This window comes from Nelusetta ayraudi, unplaced genomic scaffold, assembly GCF_046127955.1.
Source record: "Nelusetta ayraudi isolate G7.1 ecotype Tasmania unplaced genomic scaffold, CSIRO-AGI_Nayr_v1 ptg000017l, whole genome shotgun sequence".
NCBI classification, from domain to species: domain Eukaryota; kingdom Metazoa; phylum Chordata; class Actinopteri; order Tetraodontiformes; family Monacanthidae; genus Nelusetta; species Nelusetta ayraudi.
The window spans coordinates 509,220-536,496 of NW_027466067.1; the positions used below are offsets into that span (position 1 = coordinate 509,220).

The following is a 27,277-nucleotide window of genomic DNA, read 5'->3' on the forward strand; positions in this document are numbered from 1 at the left end:
ACTTTTGTTCATTTTCAATTGATATTAAAGCCTGTTTTCTACTTATCCTATGAAATGTTTTTCACCTATGACGTGGGTCACGAAAACCCTCCATCCATCTGCTGCTGCTGCTGCTGCTCCAGCCCCTCTGTCAAATTCTAGAACCCACTGTGGCCCCACCATTCAAAAAGTTTGCCCACCCCTGAATTCGACTGTTGTTATTATTATGGTCAAACCTGAGAAATTAGCAACACTGAGCAATGGGTTTGCCATTGTACATCAGCTGCGCTACTTTAGCACTGACGCAAAGGACAGCTACGCCACTGGTTTCAACGTTCAACCTGTCCGACGAGTTTAATGCTAAATACTGTGCTGCGTGAGGCTAAAGAGGGGTGGGTAAACTCAGACTATGAAACTGAAGGTTGTGCAGGCTATAGGGCTAGCATTTGTAGCATGCAACCTCGTCCATGTGAAACATGTTACAGGGTATCAATGCGTAACGCTTCTGTATATTTCTGCTACGGTGGAGTTATCGTAAAAAAATCATCGTCTGCCTTCGATGCAGCCATCAAATAACAACGCGAACCAAAACTGCTTAAGGCCCAGTGAGGAATGTGAGCTGGGGGTTGATACACCGCCTTGATTCTAACGAACACAATGCCGGTTTGTCCTCGCACCAAAAAAAAAAAAAAAAGAAAGAAAAAAAAAATATCATGTGATTTTATTATCAGTCCTCAGATTTAAAACTAAGAGGAGTGCAGATTTAGGAATACCAGTTTGTCAATGCCAAGAACGTGACAATGAAACTAAAACACCTTGTTGTTGTTTTTTTGTTGTTATTGGGTGCTCTGTTTATGAGGCTTTAGAGGTTTTCTGAACAGTGGCCAAAACATTTCAAAAGAAGAAAAAAAACAGACATTTTCACCACAATCAATTTAACACTCAAAGAAAAAAAAAAAAAAAAAGAACACTGAAGTAGAAAAAGAAAGGGCAAAGCTGAGGTCAAGCCACCGGGCTACAGAGAGGGAGCGCACAGCAGCAGTTTAGCATAGCCGTTGTTTACAGCAGGCCAAGGGGGGGGCAGCTGTGAGCTGATTGAGTTTTCTCTGTGTTTTTTTTTATCCAGGATGCAGCTTCTGAAAGACAATAAAAATCAAGGGTGTCACCAAAAATGACTGAGTGCCTTGAGCAACTCTCCCCTTTTTTTCTTAAAGGTTGCAGTAAAAAAAAAAAGACTGCTGACAAACACATCTGATAAAAAAAGACAAGGATTTTTTAAAAAAAAAATCTCCCCCCCCCCCCTTTTTTTTTTAAGAGAACTTTAAAAAGAGAGAACTCAACAAAAAAAAATACAGCATTATGTTGTATTTCTAATGCTGTGACCAAACATCTCTTGTATCATCAATCAAACTAATCTTCCTTTGAAGAATACAACAAACAAAACAAAAAAACGCTGGGTTTACCAATTTTTTGGGACGTGAAATCTACTTCTCAGATAGTCCTCATGCCGTGATAATCAGCCACCACCAGTAGGGGGAGACACTGACTCATCGTTCACGGCCCCTTTTCATTAGTACTGCGACTCAGATCGGTTGTGTTGGTGGGGAAAATGCGACGCACGAGGGGGTCGGGGGTGGGGGCGAAGTGCTAAAATACTGTATGACATCAGTAACACGTGTATTCTCATCATGTTGATGACGTCACTGAGGGGGAATCGGTGGGTCACCAGCTCTGTTTTTTTTTTTTTTTTTTTTTTGTCTTGTGTGCGAAATGGAATTGTAGCGAGAAGTGAAGTCACCACATCTTCCCGCCCCTTTTCTTTCATCCTCTTCCATTTTTAATTTTTTTTTTCTTTACTGGAAGTCAGCCAACTATCATCACTCCGCCGACTCTTCCCTATATGTATATATATATATATATATATATATATATACATATATGTATATATATATATATATATATATATATATATATATATATATATATATATATATACATATGTATATATATATATATACATGTATATGTATATATATATACATATATATACATATATATATATATATGTATATATATATATATACATATATATATATATATATATATATATATATATATACATATATATACATATATATATATATATGTATATATATATATATACATATATATATATATGTATATATATATATATATATATATATATATATATATTACTATATATCAGTCAGTCAGTCAGTCAGTCCTTCAGTCCGTAAGCAGCACCAGCTCCCCCTCGCTCCTGTCCCCGCCGTCGCTTTCGTCGCCCTCGCTGTACGGCGGCCGCTCCCCGCCTCCGTCCCTGGGCAGGGCCACAGGCGTGGCCCGGCCTTCGGCCCGGTGGGAGGTGGGCGGCGCCGCCGTCCCTGCCGCCGCCGGCAGGTAGTGTTCCAGCAGGGCGGGGTGAAAGGGCAAGGCGCCGACGCTGCCCGGGTACTGAGCGTCGCTGCTGGGGTAGTGGAGCTGCTGCTGTTCTGCTGGACTGTGGGGGAGGAGGGGACAAGTAAAAAAAATCAAATACAGGAAGTCAATTGCAGTCATGGATGTATTCTAAGAACTGGATGGCAATACGACAGCGCAACGATTCTTTTGCAGCTAAAAAAAAAAAATAACCCCTGTATGCCCCTGTAAAACGGCTGAGTGCGACCTGAATCGTGGTTCATAACGATCGTTCTATTGTAGATTTTTAAGTCATCGTCTTTTGAAGGTCCGTGTGCAATATTTGGAGATTTTGAGAACGATGACATTGAGTGGTTATATTTTAGATTGCTTCTCCCCAGCTTGCCAGTGATCTACGATGGCCTGGGCACACAAACCTGGATACCTCGTTCACCTTCTTCTTGTTTGCTGGTTTATTTGAGGACGCCAGCGTTCACTCTAAATACGAAACACGCTTTCCGGGGGTGTGTCTAAAGCCACCTGTTGCACCAATAGGAAGGCTGTTGCTAGCTGCCTCATTAGGGCATTTTTATGTGATTGGACGCGATGGACAGAAGGTTCAATCACAATGAAAGTGTTGTTGTGTTTTAAAGATTCTCCATAGGCTTTAAAGGAGATGGATATGGAAAATATGGAGAAAAAAATATCCAAATGTCCAGCTGTTGTCAACTGTGAAGGTTTACACAAGGAGGTTTTCCCTTTTTGCATCATGACACTCAAGGTGCTGGAAGAGAACTAACTAATAGCAGTGTGACACTGACCTCTCCGCTGTATCTCAACATGTTCAGCCAAAAAAAGCTGGGAGAGATTCACGGTGGCAACAGAAGTTGCCAACAGTTCATAAGTAGTTTAAAAAACAGTGAAGAATTTGAACATAGTGAGGGTTTTTTTTTTTTTAGAATGCCCTAAAAAGAAACAAGAAGAGGAGGAAGAAGAAGAGGAAGAAACAAAAGCTTCAAACTAAACTCCTTCAGCTTAACTAGTTGGAGGACAGGGCGAAGACAATGGAAAGGAACGGTGTTTCATTGTGGAGGACAAACTGAAAAAAAAAACAGCCTTCGGTGCTGTCACATTTTATTAAATTCATTTATTTATTTATTTTTTTTTTTAAATAAAAGAGCTTCTGGAGCTGCACGTGTGCAGCAAAACATTGAATTGTAAGAGCTGCCTGCCAGGGATGAACACCAGCATCCCAAAGAGTGCAAGAGAGTGTGAGAGTGCGACAGATTGTGCGCAAAAGTGTGCCAGAGTGTGCAAGTGAGTGCGCAAAAGTGCGCGAGAGTGTACGCGAGACTGTGAGTGTGCACGAAAGAGTGTGAGTGAGAGAGAGTGTGCAAAAGTGTGTGAGAGTGTAAAACTGCAAGAGTGTGCAAAAGTGCACGACGAGATTACAAAGTGAGCGAAAGTGTGCGCGAGAGTGTGCGCAAGAGTGTGCGAGTGATTGTGCAAACGTGTGCGAGAGTTTTTCGAGAGACTGTGAGTGCGCGGGAGAGTGCGACAGAGGGTGCGCGGCAGCACCTGTGTGTGTAGGTCACTCTCTGCTCCTGCCGGCGGCTCTTCATCATGGCCTTGTACTCGCCCACCCTCAGCCTGCGGCCCTCCACGATGCAGGTCCTCTTGGGCCGGGGCTTGTACTTGTAGTCGGGGTAGCGCTCCAGGTGCTGCCTGCTGAGCCGGGCCTGCTCCTCGTAGTACGGCTGCTTCTCCTGGTTGGACATGCCTTTCCACCGCGAGCCTGCAGACATGGAGCACCAGGGCATGACCACGGGGGGCCACCGAGTGCAGCAGGTGGGACTCGAACCAAGACTTCACGTCTGTGTACATCCAACTGCTCAGTACACTTTCCTAAACTGTGCACTACACACATAAATACAGGGAAATATTGCTGCAACATGTACATTCCTTGTTTGTTTTTATACACAAATATTTATACTTTTTTACTGTTATTCACTGTTATTGTACTGTTTTATTGTTATTGATTTTATACAGTTCCGAATCAGATTGTTTTTCTTTGCACTGAATGGGATGGTCCACAATTTAGTTATACTTTTGTATAACAGTAAAGAATTCTGATTCTGAAAATTCATTGTATATATATATATATACACACATATATATATATATATTTACATGTGTGTGTCTGTGTGAGTGTGTGTGAGTGTGAGTGTGTGTGTGTGTGTGTGTATTGAAAGGGCTATAATCAGCATACTGCGTTCAATATTTCGGAATTACAATATCGTGATGGGGGGAAAAAAGGGGTTTGGTCGCCCGCATGCGTTTGTGATGCATCGCGAGTACAAGTCTCTTTTAGTACAGTCAGCTGCGGCTGGTGGTGCTGCCCACTGCACCTGCACTGACTGGTCTGTCTGGGTTTAAACTGCATGTTTCAGCCACTTGATGTCCCTTGGTACGCATCCAGATAAAATGGGAGATTTTACTTTTGGTACTTTACAAACAGCCTGATACAGCCACGCATTTTGACTCCAAAAAATGACAAAAATTTTGTCCAAAAACTTTTGTTGACTACTGTGTAACATGAATACAGATACAGAAGTGCTGTTCATTCTACAGCATTTACATTCATGAGCGTGCGTGTGCATGCTTGTGTGTGTGGTGGTGATGGTGTGTGTGTGTGTGTGTGTTTGTGTGTGTGTGTGTGTGTGTGTATGAGGTGTGAGTCGAAGTCAAGGCCAGTTACTCAAAAGATCTGCACAGCAGAATGGAATGTGAATGTTCAGTCCCAAGGAAGAGATTCAGATGTGTGTGTGTGTGTGTGTGTGTGTGTGTGTGTGTGTGTGTGTGTGCGAAGCAGGTGGCTGTCGGTGCCCTCGCACACACACGCACACACACACACACACACTCACACACGTGCCAGGCGGTGGTGTCTCAGAATAGAGCGCTGCAACCCACCCAGGATCTTGCTGATGGAGGAGTTGTGCATGTCGGGGAAGGCCTGCAGGATCCTCCTGCGCTCGTCCTTGGCCCACACCATGAAGGCGTTCATGGGCCTCTTGATGTGGCCCGAGGAAGGAGGCGGCCGCGCCTCGGCGTAGCCGCCTGGGGCTGCAGGGGGCGGAGCTCCTGCTGGGACAGAGAGCTGCATGAGGGAAGACATAAAAAAAAAAACCCAAAAAAACAGCCAGACTGCCTGCAGACGTTGTTTCCCCTCAGTTTCCGTCGAACCCACAGTAGCTTCATTGTAGATCAGTTGTGTTCATTGTGTCTTTCATTTTTAATGGATTTATTGTTTCTTTTAATCAGACCTGTCGAAACCTGCGTCTGATCAAAAGATACGGTATAAATTCAGTTTATCGTGTCAGAGCTTTGTGAATTTTTCGTTGGAGTTAAAGACAATTTTCACAAACAAACAAAAAGTTTATGAATCATTATTCCCGCCCACATTCGTCACTCTGACATTTGTGATGGAAATATTTCTTTCATTTGGCCCTTGTTCTAGACTGAGAACGGGCTTTTTTTTTTTCTTTTTTTTTTTCCTTCCTTCATGCGGCTGAATGTGTGAGATGATGTTAACCCCGGCGGTTCCACAGAAGGGCAATAACGTTAGTGTTTTGTTGACTTGGAGCAACGGCACGGCTCCTCTTTTGAAATGAGGGAGAAAAAAAAAAAGAAAGGTTCCTCGAATGGCGAGAATGCTATTGAAGTGCAGTTTTGTAAAGAGTTGAATGAAGCCGCGAGGGGCCTTGGTTCACCCTCAGAGTCGCTGCTGACGACGTGCTCCTCCTGTCTGTCTTCAGCCCGCTCAGAATGAGACACCACTCTGTCTCTGTGGTGGGGAGACGCTTTATATTCCTGCATACACATCAACGACAGAGAGAAAGAAAGAAAGAGAGAGAGAGAGAGAGAGAGAAAGAAAGAAAGAAAGAAAGATGGAAAGACATGTAGTCAACAAACAAACACACAAACATTCACAACCTCCGGCACAAAAGAGACAAATGTTGAGTTTCAACATTCAAGATCTGAGACATTTATTTGCCACCTGCTCATGCTGGATGTGCAGTGGAATGACTAAAGCGCCGACACTACTGAGGGAACTGTGCAAACAGCGAAAAAAAAAGAACAACATTCGCAGCAAGGAAAAACAACAAGAGCAGCAACAACTATCTGAAATAATACTATGACAATAACACATTAGATTATATTATTATTTATAATTATTGTTAGATTATTATTATTATTATTATTATTTTAAATAATACAAAAGAAGCACATCAATTACACTGGACAGCACTGGATAAAAAGTTTAGTGGGAAAAGTTTGGTCAGAGGCCCCCCCCCCCCACACACACACACACACACAAACACGTGTAGCACGAGGGGCTATATAAGCTAAAGGAGCAGCAGCATCAGCTGCTCCTTTACATGCTGAGCTATAAATGTAAAGAAAGAAAATGACAATGGTGCTGAGGACAAGGAATGGCGTTTACTGCAGGAGGGAGGAGAGGTGAAGGAGAAGGAGAGGAGGAAAACTGGCAGCCCCACGGGCTGATGGGCGGGCGTGACAGCGAGACCCGTGCATTCCACGGCAAAAACAAAGCCCCAATAAAAAAATTTTAAAAAAAGCCCAGCCCAGCTCAATATGCAGAGTTACAGTTGCGGCCGGCGCTGACAAAAGACGAAGGCAGGTGGCGCCGTCAGTGTCACGCACGCAGGCTGCAACAGCTGCCACGGTGAGACAAAGAGGCAGAATCCCAACTGACTGAAGGGCAGTTCTGGTTTTAGTTTATTCTCTTTTCAAACTAGAAATTAAGCAACGACAAACCAAAAAAAAAAAAAAAAATCATGAATGAGCTTTTAGATGAAGTCTCAGACCAGGGGTGGGCAAACTTTGTGACTTGTGGGCCGCAATGTGCCAGAGAGGGGGCCGGAGCAGGAGCAGATGGTTGGAGTGTTTTGTTGACCCACCTCATAGGAGGAAAAAATATATCATGGGATGTGTAGAGAAGATTTGCTTTAATGTAACCAAATCAGTGTCTTTGAAGTCCCATGGTATTGAGTTCTACGTTGAAAAACACACAAAAAAAACCCAAATGTTTACCGACTATTAACATAATTTCTTCAAGTTCGGCGGACAGGATGAAAAAGTTTAACGGGCCGCATAGGGCCCCCGGGCCATAGTTTGCCCACGCCTGTCTTAGACGCTTTAATAGCCCTTTAATAACCAGGCCTCTGAGAACAGCCATGCTTCTGTGAATTTGACCTCAACACTCTGGCCGTGTCCCAAATCGCCTCCTACTGACTATATAGTGCACAACATAGGGGATAGTCTGTAGCGCTGTCCGAATCATGGGTGAGCGTCGGTATTCACTATGTGGTCCAATCAATGTACCCCACAATGCATTGCTCAAAGTAGCGAACAACTGATGCTCACTAACCAGGCAATATATCTCGTCATGCACTGTGCTCATGCCGATCCATTAGGCAGAAATGGGTCGGCATGGCGTAATTTTTTTTTTTTAAATGAATATGAATACAAAGACACTTAGTGTAAAATGTACTTGTCAAATTAGATTAATATATTTAATCATTCATACATTTATTACCACCTGTCAACGGAACGTTTTTAAACTGCGATGACGTCAATAATGGCACCAAGAGTGCCGTTCAAAAGTTTTTTATTTAATTTGACTGCTGAGTAGAACTGCATAGTGGCTACATAGAACTCCTTATATAGGGAGTAAAGGGAACCCATGGGCGATTTGGAACATACAGCACAACTAAAAGGAGGCCCATTTGAACTTGAGAGAAAAGCCAGTGAAGAAAAGCTCAGTAAGTGGTTGCACAATGTTGCACGGCAGTGGAGTCGTATCAGCAAATGTACCACAGAAAATGTGACACAAGTGGCAAACTGTGCCACAAGCGAAGGTGGCAGCAAACAAGAATTCTTGCAAAAAAACAACCACAAGGAGGAAAGTGCATTGAAAGTGGGGAGGGGGGGGGGGGGGGGTTAGGAGACCACAGTCGGCAGTAGGCAGCGTTTCCTCCCAACACTCACTCACACTAAAGGTGAACACAACTGTGGCCTGTGGCTCCACAACTTTGCAACGCAAAGTTTTGTCTTGACGCGAGGAGTCGGTCTAAGGATCAGTCCTGTTCTCGTTTTCACAATGACACAGTTGGAATTTCTGCGTCATTTCCAACCGAGCGAGCGAGCGGGTGAGAGAAAAACAAAAAACAAAAGAAAAAGAAATCCAGCCGCCGCTCACCATTTTCCCGCCGCCGTCCCTCTCTCTCTCCTTGTCCCTCTCTCGCCCTCCTGCGCTGCTGTGGCTCCTCAGGAGGAGCTGGGCGTCGTGGATGGCCTGGGTGACCATGTCGCCCTCGCCCAGGAAACCTTGAGGGGGGCCACATAACGTTTGTGAATAAATAAATTCATAAATGAATAAATACATGAATAAGTAAACAGCAGTGGTTAGCTTAGTGCTGCCGCCTCGCAGCAAGAAGACTGTGGGTTGGATTCCCGGGGTCTCCGGGAACCTTTCTGTGTGGAGTTTGCATGTTCTCCCTGTGTCTGCTGGTTCCCTCCGGGTTCTCCAGCTTCCTCCCACAGTCCAAAAACATGCATGCAAGGTGAATATGGAACTCTAAATTGACCATAGGTGTGTGTGTGTGTGTGTGTGTGTGTGTGTGTGTGTGTGTGTGTGTGTGTGTGTGTGTGAGAGTGTGAATGGTTGTTTGTCTCTATGTGGCCCAGTGATGAACTGTCCAGGGTGTCACCCTGCCTTCACCCTATGACTGCTGGGAGAGGCTCCAGCAGACCCCTGGAACCCTGCAGGACAAAGCGGGTATTGAAAATGGAAGGATGGATAAATAAATAAATAAATAAAGGGACGAGAGGTCATCTGGAATCTACTGGTGAGTGGTGGTGAGGGGTGGGAGTGATTTTCCACACATTTCCAGAGATGAGTTTTTCTGACATATGAAGGTTATCGACGTTTAACGTATGAGATCGCAGCAGAGAGCGGGCCAGCGGGATGATGGCAGAGCAACAACACCGACGTGAGGAGGCTGTTTTCAGGTTGACTGCGGAGGTCTATGGTTAAATGCACTACCAGCACATCCATTAAGAAGTGTAAATGATAATGGCTGATAAATGCCACATCAATAGTCACGTGACAACCTCCCACGAGGTTCAAAAAGGATGATAAGAGGTGGATATTTGTTACATATATGGAACATTATGAATGATGAGTTTAGAACGGCGCTCAGAAAGCATGAGACCAAGAGCTTCATAGAGGGTGTTGATGAAGGGCCTCGAGATGACAACTGGAATCCTGCACGCATGGCAAATAGGCAGCATACTGGCTGTCTGGGGGCAACACTTACAGGGTGTCCCCGAAAAACGCATACACACTTTAGCAGCTCCATCAACTCAATTGTTTGGTTTTTCTCTGCATAATAAACTCAATGGAATTAATGATTGTAGCCAGGATAAACTTTGAAATAAGGAAATTCATTCTAAAAGATGTTACTGGAAGTATGAAAACGCCGTAGATGTGCTGACACAATTCAGAAGGGAGTTTCAAACAGAACCACCAAAGCGAGTTCCCAACAGTTTCCAGTCCTCTTTCTTCCTATGTGGGGCTTGTTGATGTCCGTAGTCTTCCGGACTGCATCTCGTGGACGTTTCCACACTTCCTAAGCACCATTAGCTTCACACTCATCTCTAATTCCAGTTGAGGAAACTCACGTTTGGTGGTTCTTTTTCAAACTCCCTTCTAAATTGTCTTTGTGCTCCAACTGCGTTTTTCATACTTAGTATAGTATTCTACATAGTAGCATTTTAGAATGACTTTCCTGTCTTCAAAGTTAAGTCTGGCTGCAATCATTAATTCCAACGTGTTTAACCTGCAAAGAAAACAAACAAACAATTGAGTTATCAGCTGCTAAAGTGTGTATAATTTTTGGGACACCCGCTACATACAGGGTTATTCAAAAAGAATGAACTGATTTCATGATGCCTTGACTCAGTTGCTTCTTATCGCACTGATGTTGTCCGTGCTGCAGGTGCTGGTGGCCACATTGAACACGTGTAAGGCAGGAAGTAAAAGTTGATTGAGAGAAGAATACTTGTGACTCTGCTGGCCTTTGCATCGTGAAATGGGTTGTTTCTTCTTGAAATCTCGGATTCATGCACCGACTGATGACAAGTCGACCGTGTTCGGTGATAGTTTGAGCAGGACTTACTGAGGGCGGAGCGCTGGGGGCTGTGGGACACTTCTCTCTGGAGGTCTCTGGGTCTGAAGCCCCCCTGGAGGCCCAGAGACCCCAGCTCAAGGGCCTGTGGGCTGGGTGTCTTCCCCCTGAGCTCCAGTCCCTTGGACTTGGAGGTCAGGTTCAAGGGCTGACTGGCTTCCTGTGTAGACAGACACACACGAGAGCGGCTGAGCGGCGGTAGTGTGGGTGTGGTTGGGGTAGGTCGGGGTAGGTGGGGCCAATTAAACACATTCAGGATCCTGCACACAGACTGCAGGGTGTTGCTCTGCTAAGCTCTGTTCCTGGACGTGTCCCTGCTCATCGGCCACACCTGCCAGGGTTAGCACGCCAGCCGCCTTTTGTCTTCCTATTCATCTCACTCTCTCCTTCCCTTTTTGTTTATCTAAGCTGCCGCTGGTGCGCATGAGGAGGTACACACACACACGCCTATACCATACACACATTCAAACGTTTGAACAGAGGGAGCGGCTCCGTCCACAAAGCTTTCCAAGCAGCCCAGTACACGAACAAAAAAAATACACACTATTGGTTATCATTTTTATTGATGTTTATATTTGTCTTTTTTTCTTCTTCTTATTTATTTATGATTAATGTTGTTAATTACGCAATGTTGCTCAAATGTCTGTTTCTCTTCATGCCTCACTGTTGTATTTTGTTGCCACTTTCCTTCCTTGCTTTCTTCACTTTGGTTCCCTTCCTATTCTTCTTTTCACTCCATGCCCCTGCCCCCACCCGTCATCCGTCACCCTCCCCCTCCTCCCTCAGTCAAGTTGAGGCCATGGATAATATTAATATAATATAATTAGGGCTGTCAAACGAATAATTGTTTTAATCGTGATTAAACGCAGAATCTTCATATTTAACTGGGATTAATCGCAGTTTGAATTGCATGTGTAAAACTCTGTTATTTTGCATTTCAAAGCAGTTTTAACCCCATCATGTAAAGTATTTATTACCAGAAATCGGCCAGAGGGGGGCCGACTATGCATTAGTAAAAGGGACAAAAAGGCTTACGCTGAGTTTGCACCGGATGCAGAAGCACCACAAAGCGGCCCGCCCACAAAGATCGCGTGCAAGCCGCAGCCCTCCTGTTCACACCAGACACACATTTCTCTGCGACGGTCGACAAGCACTCCTGCTCAGCTGTTGTTTACTCCCATTCAGAGCAATTTTTTTCATCAAGAACCATTTTACATGGTCCATCTTGACTTGACAACAACTCCTCCCTGCCTCTCTCTCTCTCTCTCTCTCACTCTTTCCCTGTTTGTTTTGTGTGTTTAGACACCCAAAACCCCACCCCGCCCCGTAGCCAGCCCACTCTGTTGCTCTCTTTCATGTGCTTGTGTGTGTGTTTGTTTGTTTGTTTGTTTGTTTGTTATCATCTCTCTTGCACTCTGTTAAGATACTGACAAATATAACGTACACAAATAGGATTGCGTTTGTCAATCGCGGTATTTTATTGTGAAAATTGATTTTATTTTGAAGTTTCTTTGAGTGACGTCCTATCCAGCTTGACGCGGATCGCTCGCGCACAAAAAAGACCAGACGCCCGAAACGATCGGCGAGCCGGTGTAGGTACAGAATCTGTCCGGGGCTACGGAAGGTGACCAGGGTCCTATGGCAGCTCTATTAGGACAAACTACATCACAGTCGGATAAATAGATAGAAAAATAGATAGATGGATAAAATCATATTTTATATATACATAAATATATATGTATATACATATATATATATAATGGATAGAATGAACGAATAGATAGACAGTTAGATAGATGGCTATCTATCTAACTATCGTTCGTTTTTTCCGTTTGTTCATTCGACCGCGATGTCGCTAGCTAGATAGAAAACTATCTACCTATCGTTAGGTTTTTCCCATTTGTTCGTTCTTTCGTTTGTTCGTTCGATCGTGATGTAGTTTGTCGCAATAGACTTGCCGTATGTGACGTCATCGGCAGTCGCCGGACCCCGTCCAAATGCGATTTAAAAGAAATTCCGAGCTATGGATTGTATTCAATTAATCGCGATTAATACGTTAACGCTGGCAGCCCTAAATATAATATAAAACCATTCGACTAGGTACTTCCTGAACCGACCTGTGTGATTCACGCTCTCGGGTCGCAGGCTCTACCTTTGAGAATAAAATTTGTCAGCCGTCATAAAGACATTCAGAGCTTTTCCTCCTTCAGGCAGGACAAAGGGAGAAAGAAATTGGATCATTGTTCCTCAAACATTGTGTAAAAAAGAAACATCTACACCAAAGGGCTGTGCTGGCTCTGCCTCACTAGAAAAAAAAACAAAAAAACTCACTCAGTCACTATCACGTGAAAGTTTCACGTTGTTGCGTGAAATTAGCACAAAATAACGTGATAGTGTCACATTTTTCACATAATCATTTTCAATTGTTATGTGAAGCTAGTACGTCATTACGTGAGAGAACATAAAAATGCGACGCTATCATGCAATACCGCGATAGTTTCACGTGACTGCATGAAACTATTGTTATTTTGTGATCGTTTAACGCAATAGTGTGATAGTTTTCACATTTTCACATGAAACTACAACATTGTTACGTGAAAGAATGTAAAAACTAAAAACTAACGTAGAAATAACGGCATACTGAGCCTCGCCGGCAGGGCAGTTTAGCTCTCCATGGTTGAGGGAATGCATCGTACCTGTCTGAAGGAGCCGCTGCTCCTCTTGACGTGGGTGGGAGGGTGAGATCCATGCAGCAACTGCATGGAATAGTCCACAGCTGTGGAGGGCGGAAAAATATTTGGGTTAGAAAAGGTGAAGGCCGGAGAGGCCTATGCTTCTCCCATCGACCGACAGAGAATAGACCGGGATACATTTTTCTCTCTTTTCTTTTTTTACTTTTTACTCGGACGGTAGATTTGGTGCACCTCGCTTGAAAAAAAAAAAAAAAAAAAAAAGTTTCATTCGATCAGCCAGCTCAGAAATTGCTCTTGAACCGTCATGGGTCCAGTAATATCGACTCTAACTCATGGAACCCAAAGCAAATGCACCTGTACAACTATGGAACTACTGTGTATAATTGGACGTCAAAAGAGGCATTTTTCAAAGTGGTTGTTGAGTCTGTGTGAATACCTTATTTGACAAACAACCAAAAATATAACATGTCCAATTGGAATGCTTGATTAGTATTTGATTGTATGTGGTTGTGATTAAATAAGAAGTATCATTACTATTGCTGCTGTGGTGAAACAGTGAGTTCCAAATACCAACTTTTCAACAAAAGCATAAACAAAAGTGCATTTCTTCCCAATTGTGCAAGTGATTTCAGGGTTTGCAAGCCAAACCATTAAAAGACACTCCGAAGACGTCATTAAAACCCAGTTGATCTTCAAAAGTCTCCAAAGAGGACAACTTGAAAAATCCTGGCGGTGGCGGCTGACCTCTGACCTCTTTCACACAGTCCAACAATCGTCTTCCCTTCGCCGTACGTGTTCTTACAGTTATCAGTCAAAAGATTCTAAAGCACTCACACTAATACACATTTTTGTAAAGAAACTAAATGAATGGGTTACCCTGAAAGACTGCTGCCTCCGCCGCTTTCAAAGAGCGGCCTCGGGTTTTTTTAGCTTCAGAAAGGGAGAGATCACAAGGTGACCTGCCAGCACAGCTTTTAAGACTCGTTAAAGCGAGACGGAACAAAGGTCTGGTTATCTAAACCGTGCCCTCCGCGGCCCGCAAGCCACACCGGCATCAGATGATTGAATGGTGCTATTGACCAAAAAAGTTTTTTTTTTTTTATGTAATTTTTTTTCCCTTTCAGAGTTGTTGGCATTGATGATTAAAAGGCCGGGAGATCTTTCAAAATGGCAACTCAATTCAACTCACGAGAGCGTCGAGGGCTACAACTTTTCAGCAAGAAACCTTTCTGTTTCCTATAGCGCCACACATCGTTAGTTAATTAGGTAGAGTGTTCATTTTTCACTTTGACGTGAAAAGAGTATAAAAGCAAAGTCATCGTTTATCAAAATAAAGAAGAAAAGAAAAGAAAACCTTGGACTGTAAATGGAAAATATGGAAAAACAGAGAGCCGAGATGTGAGCCTTCACAGAGGCTTCACTTGTTGCTTTGAAGAGATTCTAATGGACCCACTTTATACTTTATATAACAGTATATTCTGTATAAATGTACCACTTTATTCTGTACAAAGCAGGTAACACTGGACAATACCTGAATACGGTATTGATTTTCATATATCACTTTGTGGATTACAGTTTTTCATGGTCTTTTTAGATCAATTAGAAGTGTAACATTAAAAAAACACACACGTTCAAATAAGTTTGAGAAATTATTTTCATTTCTTTTCGGTAAATAAATGCATTTTTGAAGAAAAAAAATGAAAGAAAATAATTAGTTTGGATTTGTTTTTTCAATTCCGCATTCTGCAAAAATAAAAAGCACCAATCAAGTTTGAAGGTCTAATATTGGGTGAAGTTCGTTTAGAATGCAGGCAAAAATCCCCCAAAGAAATGAGGAAAGTCAAACCTTTACTTTTGCTTGCTCCAACTTTTGGGAATGTGTGCAAAAACTGGCCAAAAAAAAGGGGGGTGGGGGGTCAGTGGTATCTGGTGGAGGCAAAACTGCTGCTGGCTATTAATCCCCTTCTAAACACATGGAGGGCACAAGAAAGCAGATGTAAACTAAAACCAAATGTTTTTATGGACTATATACAGATGGCTAATTTTGGTGTTTTCTGTCTTTCTGTGGTTTATCGTGAAAGAGTAAAAAAAAAGAAAAAATTTCAGACGTCATTCACGTCGTGAGTTATTAGACTGACCGGGCTTGCAGGGGATGGGTTGCAGCGGCAGGGTCATCTGGGGTTCAGAGGTCACGGGCAGGGCCTGGGCGTTGGGGTGGAAGGCCGGGATCATCACGTAGGGCATGTTCACCTGCTGGGACCACGCAGGACAAAACACACTTCAGCTTCTCGCCTCTTGGCTCTATGCCACAGTTTGCCGGACTGGGCTCCAAATTTCACAAAAACACACCAAACTAAAAAAGCGACGAGTGCCTGGAGGCTGTGGAGAATGTGTGCAGGGAAGCCGACCTGGATCTGCTGCTGGAGCAGGTTGATCTTGTGCTGCTGTTGTATCAGCTGTTGCTGCTGCTTGGCAATCTAAGACCAGGGAGAGAGATTTGTGCGTCTTTATCAAGGGTTAATATTATATTGAGGAAACAGGATCAGTTTCATATATATATATATATATATATATATATATATACACATACCACAAAAACTAAGGAAAGTTGTGTTTGGAAGATAATTTCTCTGTTGTAACAATGCTTCTTGGAAATGAATCTTATATCGTTGGAAAGGCTGTTTATTCCCCTTTTGAATGGTGCCCCACATGTAAGGAACATGCATTTGTGGGCTGAGCAACAGAGCGAAGTATCTGGGTTGCGCCCCTGAGAAATGTGACAAATTTTCTCTACTGAAAAAAAATCACCTTATTCTGCTGTCGCTATTGCGCTTGGTGTCACCAACACCTGCACTGGAACCTGAATGTTGTGGAGGAACGTTACGTTCAGTGATGAGTCCAGATTCTGCCGCAGGCAGTTGGATCATAGAGTCAAAGTGTGGAGAAGACGTGGAGGACGCTCTGCTGATTGCTGCACCGACAGAGTAACATCTCCTGGTGGGGGGCAGTGTGATGGTGTGTGGTGGCATCTCCCTCACTGGAAAAACAAGCTTGTCATCAATGGAGGTCATCTCAATGCAGAGAGATATGGAGATGAGATTCTGCAACCAGTGGCAGTAATCCCACATCTCCACGGTCTGGGACCAAACTCCATCCTCCAAGGTGACAATGCACTTTTGAGGTTCATCAGAGACTACCTCCAAACTCTGGGAGTGCAGAGGATGGAATGGCCTGCCAGCAGCCCTGACCTCAACCCCACTGAACACTTGTGGCATCAGCTTGGGTGTGCCGTTCGTGTCAGAGTGCGTGACACAACCACATTGGCTGACTGGCGACAAACGCTGGTTGAAGAATGGGATGCCATCCCACAGCAGTGTGAGACCAGGCTGGTGACCAGCATGAGGAGGAGATGCCAGGATGTTGTGGCTGTGTATGGTTCTTCCACACGCCACTGAGGCTCCTGTTTGTTAGATGAATAAATTGTTTCAATTGCCAATATGTTCTGTTTCTTCAAAGTTCAATCATCCAATCCACCAAACAAGAGACAATGGTAGAATAAGCTGTTTGATTCAGCAGAGAAGACTTGTCACATTCTTCATGGGCGCAACCCAGATACTGAGCTCTGCTGCTCACCTCACAAATGCATGTTCCTTACAAGTGCGGCCCCATTTAAAAGGGGAATAAACAGGCTTTACAATGATATACACGATTTATATCCAAGAAGCACACACACACACACACACACACACACACACACACACACACACACACACACACACACACACACGCTCACAACCAAGCCTATACAAACAGAAGTCCTCGCACTTTAAATGTTGTTCGTTCCATTTAAAAAGATAGAAAGAAATGCCGACACCACCACCATTCCTAACCTGTAATTAACTGTACATTTAATTAAAAAAAGATAGTTGAAGAATGTTCACGAAAGAAGAAAGAACACATTTGCATGTGAACAGAGGAGTTCGGGCTATTTACTGGCCCAGAGCCAAGAGGAACACGGCGTTGACAGTTCAGTTCAGCGTGAGTAAAGCACGCATGGAATTTCAGAGCAAACATTCCAACTCTTCACATCATCATTAACCCAAAATGCATCCCTGGTGTGAATAGGTTTCAGTGTCTTATACTATGCGTAACGTGTTGTTTCTGAATTCTCGTATTTCAATTTAAGGCTGGCCTACAAACTCGCTGACTTTAACAAATGTATGAGTGACAACAGAACGGGAGAAGTGGAAACAAATTCTAAGGCTGTGTCTAAAAAGGAAGCTCAAACTTCTTTGGACTTGAGCCAGAGATGATAAAGGTCTAGACTGCAGCATTGCACCCTGATCACTGCTGCACATTCTCCCGCACCTGCAACTATTGTGTTTTCCCTTTCAGACAATGGGGTGAAATGAATACGTGTCATTTTATGGTGGTGACAGTCTTTCTTCTGTAATAGTTATAACATGACGTGACACAATGGACCCTTTATCACTCGAAGCAGTCGCCTCACCTTTCCCGTTTTTCTTGTGTCATAATGTGAAAAAAAAAAACAACAACACCAGAAGCTATCACAACAACAAAAAACCCTTTTGCCAAAAAAAAAAGGGTGCTTTAACGGGCCCTCTATAAACATGTAGTTCTCATAACTTTAACTGCACAAGATAAAAAAAAACAAAACATCAGGATGGGAAGAAGAAAATAGCCCCATCAAATTATTGTTTTAGCTTTGCTAGTGTAAAAAGACACATTGAGAGTGTCAACATAATTATCCACCTTGTCATCATGTTGTTCAAGTGAATCATTTTTAAGAGAATTAGAGCGAGTGGTGTGCAAAGCGCACTCTGTTTTGGATTTGTATGTTTAAAAAGGTGCTATGTAGGTCAACATGAGTTTCAGTATTATACATATATATATATACGTATATATATACGTATATATATACGTATACATATACATATATATGTACATGTATGTATATATATATATATATATATATGTATATATATATATATATATATATATATATACATATACATATATATGTACATGTATATATATATACACATGTACATAAAGGCTCCCTTGGCTCCCCTGAACCACTTCAAGGACCAAATGATATCCTGACTGCTGTGTTCAAGACAATCCGCCAGTTGTACATATCGATTTTTTTCGGATGACTTTGCATTGCTGCTTTGTTTCGACGCTTGATCGGCATCCACTTAAGACAACCTGAGACACAAAGTTCCGCACGTCAACGAGTCGAGGAAAAATGTAAAAGGACCGGTTCTTTTGAGAGCCACACAGGGAAAAACGAGCAGAGAAAATAAAGAGAAGAAAGACTGATTCCAGAAAAATGTGGCGCACAACAACGACGACACAACACGAGTGCAACAGGATGATGATGATGAACAGCAGTGTCTCTGTAGCTGAAGAACTGAGGACAATGGCCTCAATCTGTTCTCTGGTTCGAGCGAGCGAACGTCACTTTGCTTTGACGGTACGTGTGCAAGAAAAAATGTCTTTGCAGGTTTTTATTCATCACGGCCGGCCTGAGTTCCTTTAAATCAGATGCATTGTGCTATAATTACACTGGAGCCAAGTCTGTGTGTGTGTGTGTGTGTGTGTGTGTGTGTGTGTGTGTGTGTGTGTGTGTGTGTGTGTGTGTGTGTGTGTGCGCACCTGCTCCTGCTGCTGTCGCGCTAGCTCCATCTGCTGCTGCTGCTTCTCCAGCAGCAGGGCGGCCATGTTCCTCTGCTCCGAGTGGGCGCCCAGCAGCTGCTCCCTCAGCCCCGACAGCTGGTTGATCATCATCAGCAACTGGAGCTCCTTCTCTGCTAGAGACTCTGGGGTACCTGAAGGGGCCACAAGGTGGTCGGAGGTTGCCGGTCAGCGGGGAAACAACATCCTCTTCACTCGTGGTGAGAGAGAGGCGCTTACGTTGTGGGAGTGAGAGTGTTGAAGTAGAATGAAAGAAATATGAAAATGTAAATGTAAATGTTTGTTGTGATTGAAATGTTGGTGTTCAACAAGTTGTAAAAAATGTATGAATGTTTCCAACATCAATGTTTAAAATGTTTTAAATGTCTTTGATTACAAAAACAGTGATGTACAGAATGTCGTGCAGACACTAATTCAAAGATTTAGGATATTTAAATAAGCACTTGAATGCAACAGCTATGCTTTTCCCGTGTAGCTGCTGCACAAAGAGACAGAGAGGTAAAAAGGCAGCTACTACCGATGGAAACTTGGGATGTAAAAGCCCTTTGCTCTGGTGTGGATGGAAGAGCAAAGGGACTGCACGTGTGACAACTGGTATCCCTGAGTGTCGGCTTTATCAACGTGCAACACTTTGGGGGGAAATTTACTTTGAATATTATCTAAAAGTGGCGGGCCGTGTGTTTCGCGTCGAGGACATCAGTGACGTCATATTTAGTCCAGCCTAAGTTAATGCACCATATTAGCCTCAATATGACACAGTGTCTAGAGAATCCAGACAGAATCACGCTTACACATTCACCTTCATATTGGCGAGCCAGTCGAGCAAAACAAAGTTTCCTGAGCATTTAAATCATATTTAAGACTAAGTAGCTAAGGCCACTGCTATTGGCAAAACGTACAAAAAATGTGATGAAATGTGATTCCTCAACAAAGTTTTAATGAGCCCACCAACAGTACTGTCTAACCTTTAACTCTTGTCCAAACTTGTCTGATAAACTGCGCATTGTTGCCACGAGACCACAACAAAACTAACTCTAACTGTTGAACTATTAAGTTATTAAGTAATTGCGCGGAGGTATTTACATTTTAAATTGCAGATGTTTTGGCAACTAAATCTTCACATTCTCCTTCAGCCGTTGTGGGTTCGTCGTGGCAGCAACCAGATCTCCAGGTTGAGCTCAGTCTGGACGGTTCTCGGGGCTTCTTATCCAATCACAACACACGTACGTGTGAAGTTCAGCGTAAAACCAGCTAGCTGGCCCTGGCATCGCAGCCTCCAGGTCTGACTGGCTGTCGCAAACTAGCTGTGTTCCGTTAAACGAACAGCGGACAGGAACCTAATATGTCGGTTCTGCTGGCAGATTTCGTGGAACCTGACAACACGAGCTAGCTGAAATATGATTGGAGAAAAACTCTGAAGCAATGCAACCGAGTGGATATTATATGATGCAACGAGAACAGACTATGGAGAATAACTTTATGATCAGTGACGGTCCGCCACTGCAATATACTATATTTATTATTATAATTATTAGTATTATTATTACTGCTAAATTCTGTCTTCCATCTCGACAGCAAGGAAGCGGGGAATGAAAACCTTTCAGTCACATGTCAAAAGTAAAAAAAAAAAAAAAAAATTACACAAACACACTTTGAGAAATGAGTAAAAAGAAAAAAAAGAAGCATAAAGTGGTTCCACCGAGCTTAGGTGCGAATGCTGACCTTTTAGTTGTCCTGCCCCCCCTGCGCTTTTATCCAGAAGTTTCTCCTTCCAATCTGTGTTCAGCAGCTTCTCAATTGTCGGCATCACTGTAAACAACAGCAACAACAACAGCAACCAGCTGCTCAGAAGATTCGCACTTTTTGCCACCAAAAACATTTTGTTTTTCTACCCAAATCAAATCCATTCGGTGACAAAACTACTCTCCTCCGCCGCCCTAATGGCACTGATAGAAGGAGACGTTGGAGGTGCCGAAGGGCAGCAGAGGTTGTTTGTGCGTCTGGGAGAAGTTCTGAGTGTTTGAGTGGATCAATATTTGGACGGAGAACAATCCAAGGTCAAGCTAGTGGGTAGAACGTGGGGGGGGGGGGGGGTGTATAAGGCGCAGGTCTGGCCAGAGACTGGAGGGCAGCAAGAAGAAGAACAGCCTTTCACTCTGCATGTAGGCAGGGACTGAACAAAGTAAACGGGGGAAAAAAGTGATGTATACACACACACATACACAATTATATATCCATATCTATATCTATATCTATATAGATATAGATATCTATAGATATATACATATAATAAAAAGAGACTCCCTCCCTCCCTCGACTCCCAGGAACCACTTCAGGGACCAAAACGACATCCTGGCTGTGCTGCGTTCAAGACAATCCGTCACTTGTACGTATTGATTTTTTCGGCCAACTTTGCGTTTTGCTTTGTTTCGACGCTCGATCGTCGCAGAATGTCGTCTCAAGTGGACGACGCTGACGTGAGACACAAAGTCGCGCACGTCAGCACGCAGAGGAAATTGTTAAAGGACTCATTCGTCGGAGAGTCAAAGAAAAGCAAAAAAAAAAACAATGAGAGAAGAAAGAGAAGAAAGAAGGGTTCCGGAAAAAGGGGGCACACAATAACTAAGACGCAACACAAGTGCAACAGGATGATGATGTTGATAATCATGATGATGATGATGATGATGATGAAAATGAACAGCGGCGTCATTGTATTTGAGGAACTGAGGACAGTTCAGTGTTCACACGTTGGCGCGGAAAAAGCAGTGAAAAAAAGCTTTACTGTGTTTGTGCGTTTGCAAGAAAAAACTGTTTTAGCAGGTTTTTGCTCATCTCGGCCTCACGCTATAATTACACTGGAGCAGTGTGTGTGTGTGTGTGTGTGTGTGTGTGTGTGTGTGTGTGTGTGTGTGTGTGTGTCAATGAGATTCAGCCAGTTGTGTGGCCAGTTCCATTCAGGAGTTGGAAAGATGTTTGGTTTTTTTGTTTGTTTTTTTTACCTGAAATAAAGTGACTGAAAAACCACACATACAAAAATATATATATATGACAGTTTGATTGACGATTCATGTTACCATTAATGGTGAATTGGACCAGTGGATTGCAAAAACAAGTCAGAAAAAAAACACACAGGCCACCATTATTCTGTCTTTTTTAATGTCTGCAACTCCACTAAAAATGAGTAAAAGCTCTACGTTGTACGAAAGTGCTTCTTATTAAATGATCGATACTCGGACACTCTAGCCCTCCCCCACCCTTCTTCCCCAACCACGCCTGAGTGTGATGTATTTTCACACACCTTCCCCGAAGTGGGTCCGTCCCTCCAGTGGTCCCTCAGGTGGTCCCTCTGGTAGTCCCTCCATCCTGACGGCCTCCTTCACCCCCAGGGGGCTCTGTCTCTGAGGCAGCTCCTTTCCTGGAGAGCCCTCCTGTCAGGACACACACACAGACGTACAGACACACACACACACGCACACGAGAAAGAGCCTTCAGCAAACGCTATAGGCACTCAGTATTTCAAAGAAATAATAAGAAAAAAAAACATGTTTTTATTGGGTTTTTTTTTGGAATTGACAAAGCGTCTTGGCTATCCTGGGGAAAAAAATACTTTTTTAAAAAATTGACAAAGTGTTCTGGCTCTCCTGGGAATAAAAAAACAACCTGTACTGATTATTGGACTCACTGAAGGGGAGCAGGAGAGAGGCGGCGTCAACTGGCGAGCCTCCAGCAGCGGCTGACTTCCTGACCAGTCAACCAGCGAGGGAGATGTCTTCATGGGTCCAGCACCTCCTCCTTCTCCTCCGGATTCTTCCTGCTCTATCTTGACGCCGACTCCCGCCATCATGCTCACATCCCCTCCAGAGAGCTGGTGCAGTGCTGGAGGGATGGGCTCCACCATTCTGTCAAAAGACAAACATCATTGGCGCTGTGAAAACAGGAGTGGCGAGGCATGGGGCCCCAAACAATGCTCTTTTTTTTAAATTTTAAGTTATTATTATTATTATAACTGGAGCAAAGGGACAAAGCTTAAAATGATGCAGAAAAATGTGGCGAGCGTAGCATGTTAGCATTTAGTAGAAAGGGGTCCCAGTGCATGTTGAACTGGAGGTTGAATTGAATTGAAAACTTTATTCGAGCATAAAAAACGCAAGTTCTAAATCAGTTCAACAAAAAGCATAATAAATAAAATAAGATAAAAAAACACAAGCCTAATACTCAAACAAGGCAAAGATCCAGAAACGTAAATATGCTCGAAAAGGAGTAGGAAGAAATACAAAACATATTTAAACCTACCCCTATTTACTTCACATTTCATCTGCATTGGAGTCTTTATCAAAATGCATTAAAACAAGATATTATATGCAGCTATTGTGAGATCGACAGGCAGATTGGCGCAGCGTAGCAGTGATGCAGTCATTGTATCGATCTGTCGTGGTGAAGAAAGAGCTGAGCCGAAAGGGGAAGCTCTGGATTTACTGGTCGATCTACGTTCCTACCCTCACCTATGGTCATGAGCTTTGGGTGATGACCAAAAGAAAGAGATTGTGGATACAAGCGGCCTGAATGAGTGGCTGAATGGCTGGACTAGGGCACCCTTAGGGTCAGGGTGAGGAGCTGGGTCACCCTTAGGGACAGGGTGAGGAGTTGGGTCACCCTTAGGGACAGGGTGAGGAGTTGGGTCACCCTTAGGGACAGGGTGAGGAGTTGGGTCACCCTTAGGGACAGGGTGAGAATCTCAGTACCCAGGAAGAGCTTGGAGTATTGTTGCTGCTCCTCCACATGGAGAGGAGCCAGCTGAGGAGGCTCGGGCCTCTGTTTCAGATGCCTCCTGGAAAGATGTTCTGGGCATGTCCCACTGGAAGGAGACACCCAAGGAAGACCCAGGACACGCTGGAGGGACTACGTCTCTCGGTGACTGGGGCCAGGGAAGTCTGGGTGTCTCTACTGAGACTGTTGCCCCTGTGACCTGACTATGGATAAGCGGAAGAATATGGATGGATGGATGGATGGATGGATACGCACTGTCTTTCTTTTTCTGATGTCAAAGATGTCAAATTATAGTTATTAGTTTATTCGTTTATAAATTACAGTCATTGTTTGAATTCCTGAACATCCAACTTTTGGAGTTGAATGTTACTCTCGATGAATGAATGAATACCAAAGGTCTGTTGAGTGTTTTGCTTTGATTTACTGTCTGTTAAATAAATAACATTAGAATCTCGAGTTTCTGAAAAAACAAAACAAAACAAAACAAAACAGTTCTAAAATGTTTCACTTGTCGTTTTTATGACAGGTTGCCTGCAAATTTGTTCAGCACCGCCTACCACTCACTCACTCACTGACTCACTCAGTGTGGAACGCGGCAGCCTTTAAATGGTAAAGATAAGAGAATAAAGTATCAGCTTTCAGCGCAACAAGGCAGAGAAGTTTTGAGGGAACATCTCTTAATTCCAAGGTCTTAGTCGGGAATGAAGACAACTGAGCTGCTGGGACTCGACAATACTGTGACAGATAAGAAAGTTCAGCAGCTTCAGACTTCGGCCAAGTCAGTCGGTCATTGTCGCTGCTTGTTTCACCGCCACCTTAAGTCACACCCCGTTGGCATTGTCAAGTGTGTGCATGTCATAGTGAATAATAGAACACAGAAAGAGAGAGGACAGGTTGAGTGAGAGAGGTCTGAACCAAAGTGAACTTGAACATAGCAGCAACCTGTGTGTGTGTGTGTGTGTGTGTGTGTGTGTGAGTGCGTGCGTGTCCGTGCGTGCCGGTGCTTTTTTGTTTTGTTCAGGGCTCTGCAGCAAGAGGAAAAAAAACACGGCAGACAGCAGAACAAAACAAACAGAACACACACAAGGGCAAAAAAGTGCAAATATATATTAAGAGACGGAGAGAGAAAAAAAGCCATTGTTGAGAATTGGGGAACAAAGGAAGCCGGGACAATGAGGGAGAGGCGGACAAAAGCCGCCGGCCGCAGGAAACAGGCCGGATAACAATGCCAGCGGAATGTGCCGACCAACTCGGGAACAGAGTGAAAAAAAAACAAAAAAAAAATGCTGGAGCGCCATCGTTCTGTGGAAAAAGCAGCATTGGAGACCCCCCAGTCCACTGCACAGCCTGCATGGAGTGTGATGGTGGGACAAAGCCACCTGTCTGCCAGGGTCCAAGGCCCCCAGGACCACCGTCTACATCGGGAGGGGGGGGGGGTGAACTTTTTGACTGGTGGGGCCACAATGGGTTCTAAAATATCACAGAGGAGCCTGAGCAGAAGCAGATGGATGAAGTGTTTTGATGACCCACCTCAAAGGAGGTAAAATATATCACGGGATGTATAGAAAACGCGCTTTAATGTCAATTGAAAATGAACCAAAGCAAAGTGACAACAACATATGTGTTTTTGAAGGCCCATGGTATTTAGCTCTTTATTGAAATGACTCTTAAAACACTGAAAAAAGGAGGAAATACAGCTATTTCATGACCTGCTGACTATTAATTTCATTTCTTCAAGTTCGGCGGGCCGGATTGAGTAGCTGGCCCTCCTAGGCCCTAGTTTGCCCATGCCTGGTCTACATACTGAGTGTGCGTGTGTCTGACAAGACGGATAGATCGATTATTTTTTAAAAAGAAAAAACAAACAAAGCAAAAGTCATACTTAAAAATGCCAAGTGATCTGAAGTCAAAGTTTCCCAACAAAAGCTAAACCTCTGTGGTTATTTCAGCTCTCAGAGACCTTCGCCGCGGAAGGTGATGCAGCTCGGGGTACACGTGACACACACTGAACAGAAAAGAAAGAAAAAAAAAGGAGTGAAACCTCTCACAATTCAATACGAGTTAACCCCCCCCCCGATTAGAGACGCAGTTGTACGTGTAGGTCTTTGTTGCGCGCAGCGCAGAGTGGGGTGGTGGGTTTGGGCGGGGGCTTAGGGCTTGAACAAGATGTATTTCTCTCACACAGAAAAAAAATGGGATTCTTTTCATCGCTAGGCTAAGTAGGAAGCGTGGCTACGTAAACAGCTATTTTCTTTCGCCCTTAGTTCCTCTGCTCTCAAGTTTTTCAGCTTTGACTAATACGGGAAGTGTGCGTCGCCAATCACTAGTCCTTCCTCACAGATGACGTTGTCGAGTGTTTTCTGTAATCAGAGCTAATCACGTATGTGAATGTGTTACTGTGACTTCACCAAGTTGCATTGAAGCTTTGATAGCTCAGATAGCGAAAAGCTAAAACGTCTCGTGGGCAGGTGGGAATAAATGTATTAGTAATTAAGTAATAGTGATTGATTAGTAATGACACTTGCCTTTTCAGTTGTACACAACTGTTAGCGATGCATTGTGGGATACATTGAGTGGATTATATAGTGAATACCGATGTTTGCACAGGATGTGGACTGAGCTCGTTGCTTAGTTTTAAGAACAGAGAATCCTCCTTGATGAAAGACGTAGCACACATTTCTACTGCCAAGACAAACACTTCATTCCTACACAGTCCGTTCAGCATAACGTTGTTTAAAGAGTTTTTTTTTTTTGTTGTTGTTTTAGTGTGAGTCAACAGTACCCGAGAAAATTACTCATTTAAAACACTGTAGTAAAACCCCCCGCTCCATTCTTACAATTTTGAATCCCCACCCCCTTTTTTAAAAAACATTTACATAATGTCATTTTTAGCCTTTAGTCTCAAGTGAAGTGAGTGAGTTAATCCTTTGTGCAGTGAGTCATCTTCATGATTTATGGAGTTTGGGACACTGCATCTCAGCAACAAGAAACACAAAAACAACTGACGTTGTTCTGCCAAAGCCGCTGTGTTTCCCAACAGAGCGCTGTCTCTCTGCCAATGCTGTAAACTTGCAGGAGCCTTGTGTCTGCGGTGCATGTATGACGTCTGAATCACACAAATTAGCTACCTAACATCATGTAACATCAAGTTTGTCGGCTGGGAGCCAGAGAAACCTGGGAGACTCAAACTCCCCCAAGGCCAACAGCTAAACTCAGGTGTTCCTGTTGTCCTATGTTGAAGGTCTTCTTGTCTGTCACATGGGCCAAATTGTTTGGGCATGAATGTAAACAGAGGCTGCGTCCTACATTGCCCCCTACTGTCACAATATAGTCACTATATAAATGGTATACGCAATCCTGTAGTGCTGTCTGAATCCGGAGTGAACGCCGGTATTCACTCTGCAGTCCACAACCGATGGCCGCCAACCC

At 43.6% G+C, this 27,277-nt stretch overlaps 1 protein-coding gene across 2 annotated transcripts in view; it reads right to left on the bottom strand.

Moving 5' to 3' along the window:
- Window positions 1-2,170: 2,170 nt before the first annotated feature.
- sox13 (SRY-box transcription factor 13) overlaps window positions 2,171-27,277 on the bottom strand; it is a 45,836-nt gene continuing 20,729 nt past the window's right edge. The window contains exons 2-14 of one of the 2 annotated variants that reach the window (XM_076024419.1): window positions 22,764-22,980; window positions 22,380-22,509; window positions 20,804-20,890; window positions 19,043-19,215; window positions 15,772-15,840; window positions 15,502-15,613; window positions 13,367-13,446; window positions 10,662-10,830; window positions 8,681-8,808; window positions 6,168-6,267; window positions 5,368-5,538; window positions 3,976-4,192; window positions 2,171-2,500 (exon numbers count right to left, since the gene is read on the bottom strand). In XM_076024419.1, the coding sequence (XP_075880534.1) occupies window positions 2,227-2,500; window positions 3,976-4,192; window positions 5,368-5,538; window positions 6,168-6,267; window positions 8,681-8,808; window positions 10,662-10,830; window positions 13,367-13,446; window positions 15,502-15,613; window positions 15,772-15,840; window positions 19,043-19,215; window positions 20,804-20,890; window positions 22,380-22,509; window positions 22,764-22,979 (1,926 nt within the window). In that variant the 5' untranslated portion in view covers window position 22,980 and the 3' untranslated portion in view covers window positions 2,171-2,226. Of the gene's footprint in view, window positions 2,501-3,975; window positions 4,193-5,367; window positions 5,539-6,167; window positions 6,268-8,680; window positions 8,809-10,661; window positions 10,831-13,366; window positions 13,447-15,501; window positions 15,617-15,771; window positions 15,841-19,042; window positions 19,216-20,803; window positions 20,891-22,379; window positions 22,510-22,763; window positions 22,981-27,277 lie in introns of both variants that reach the window. The other variant, XM_076024418.1, reaches the window with a different exon arrangement.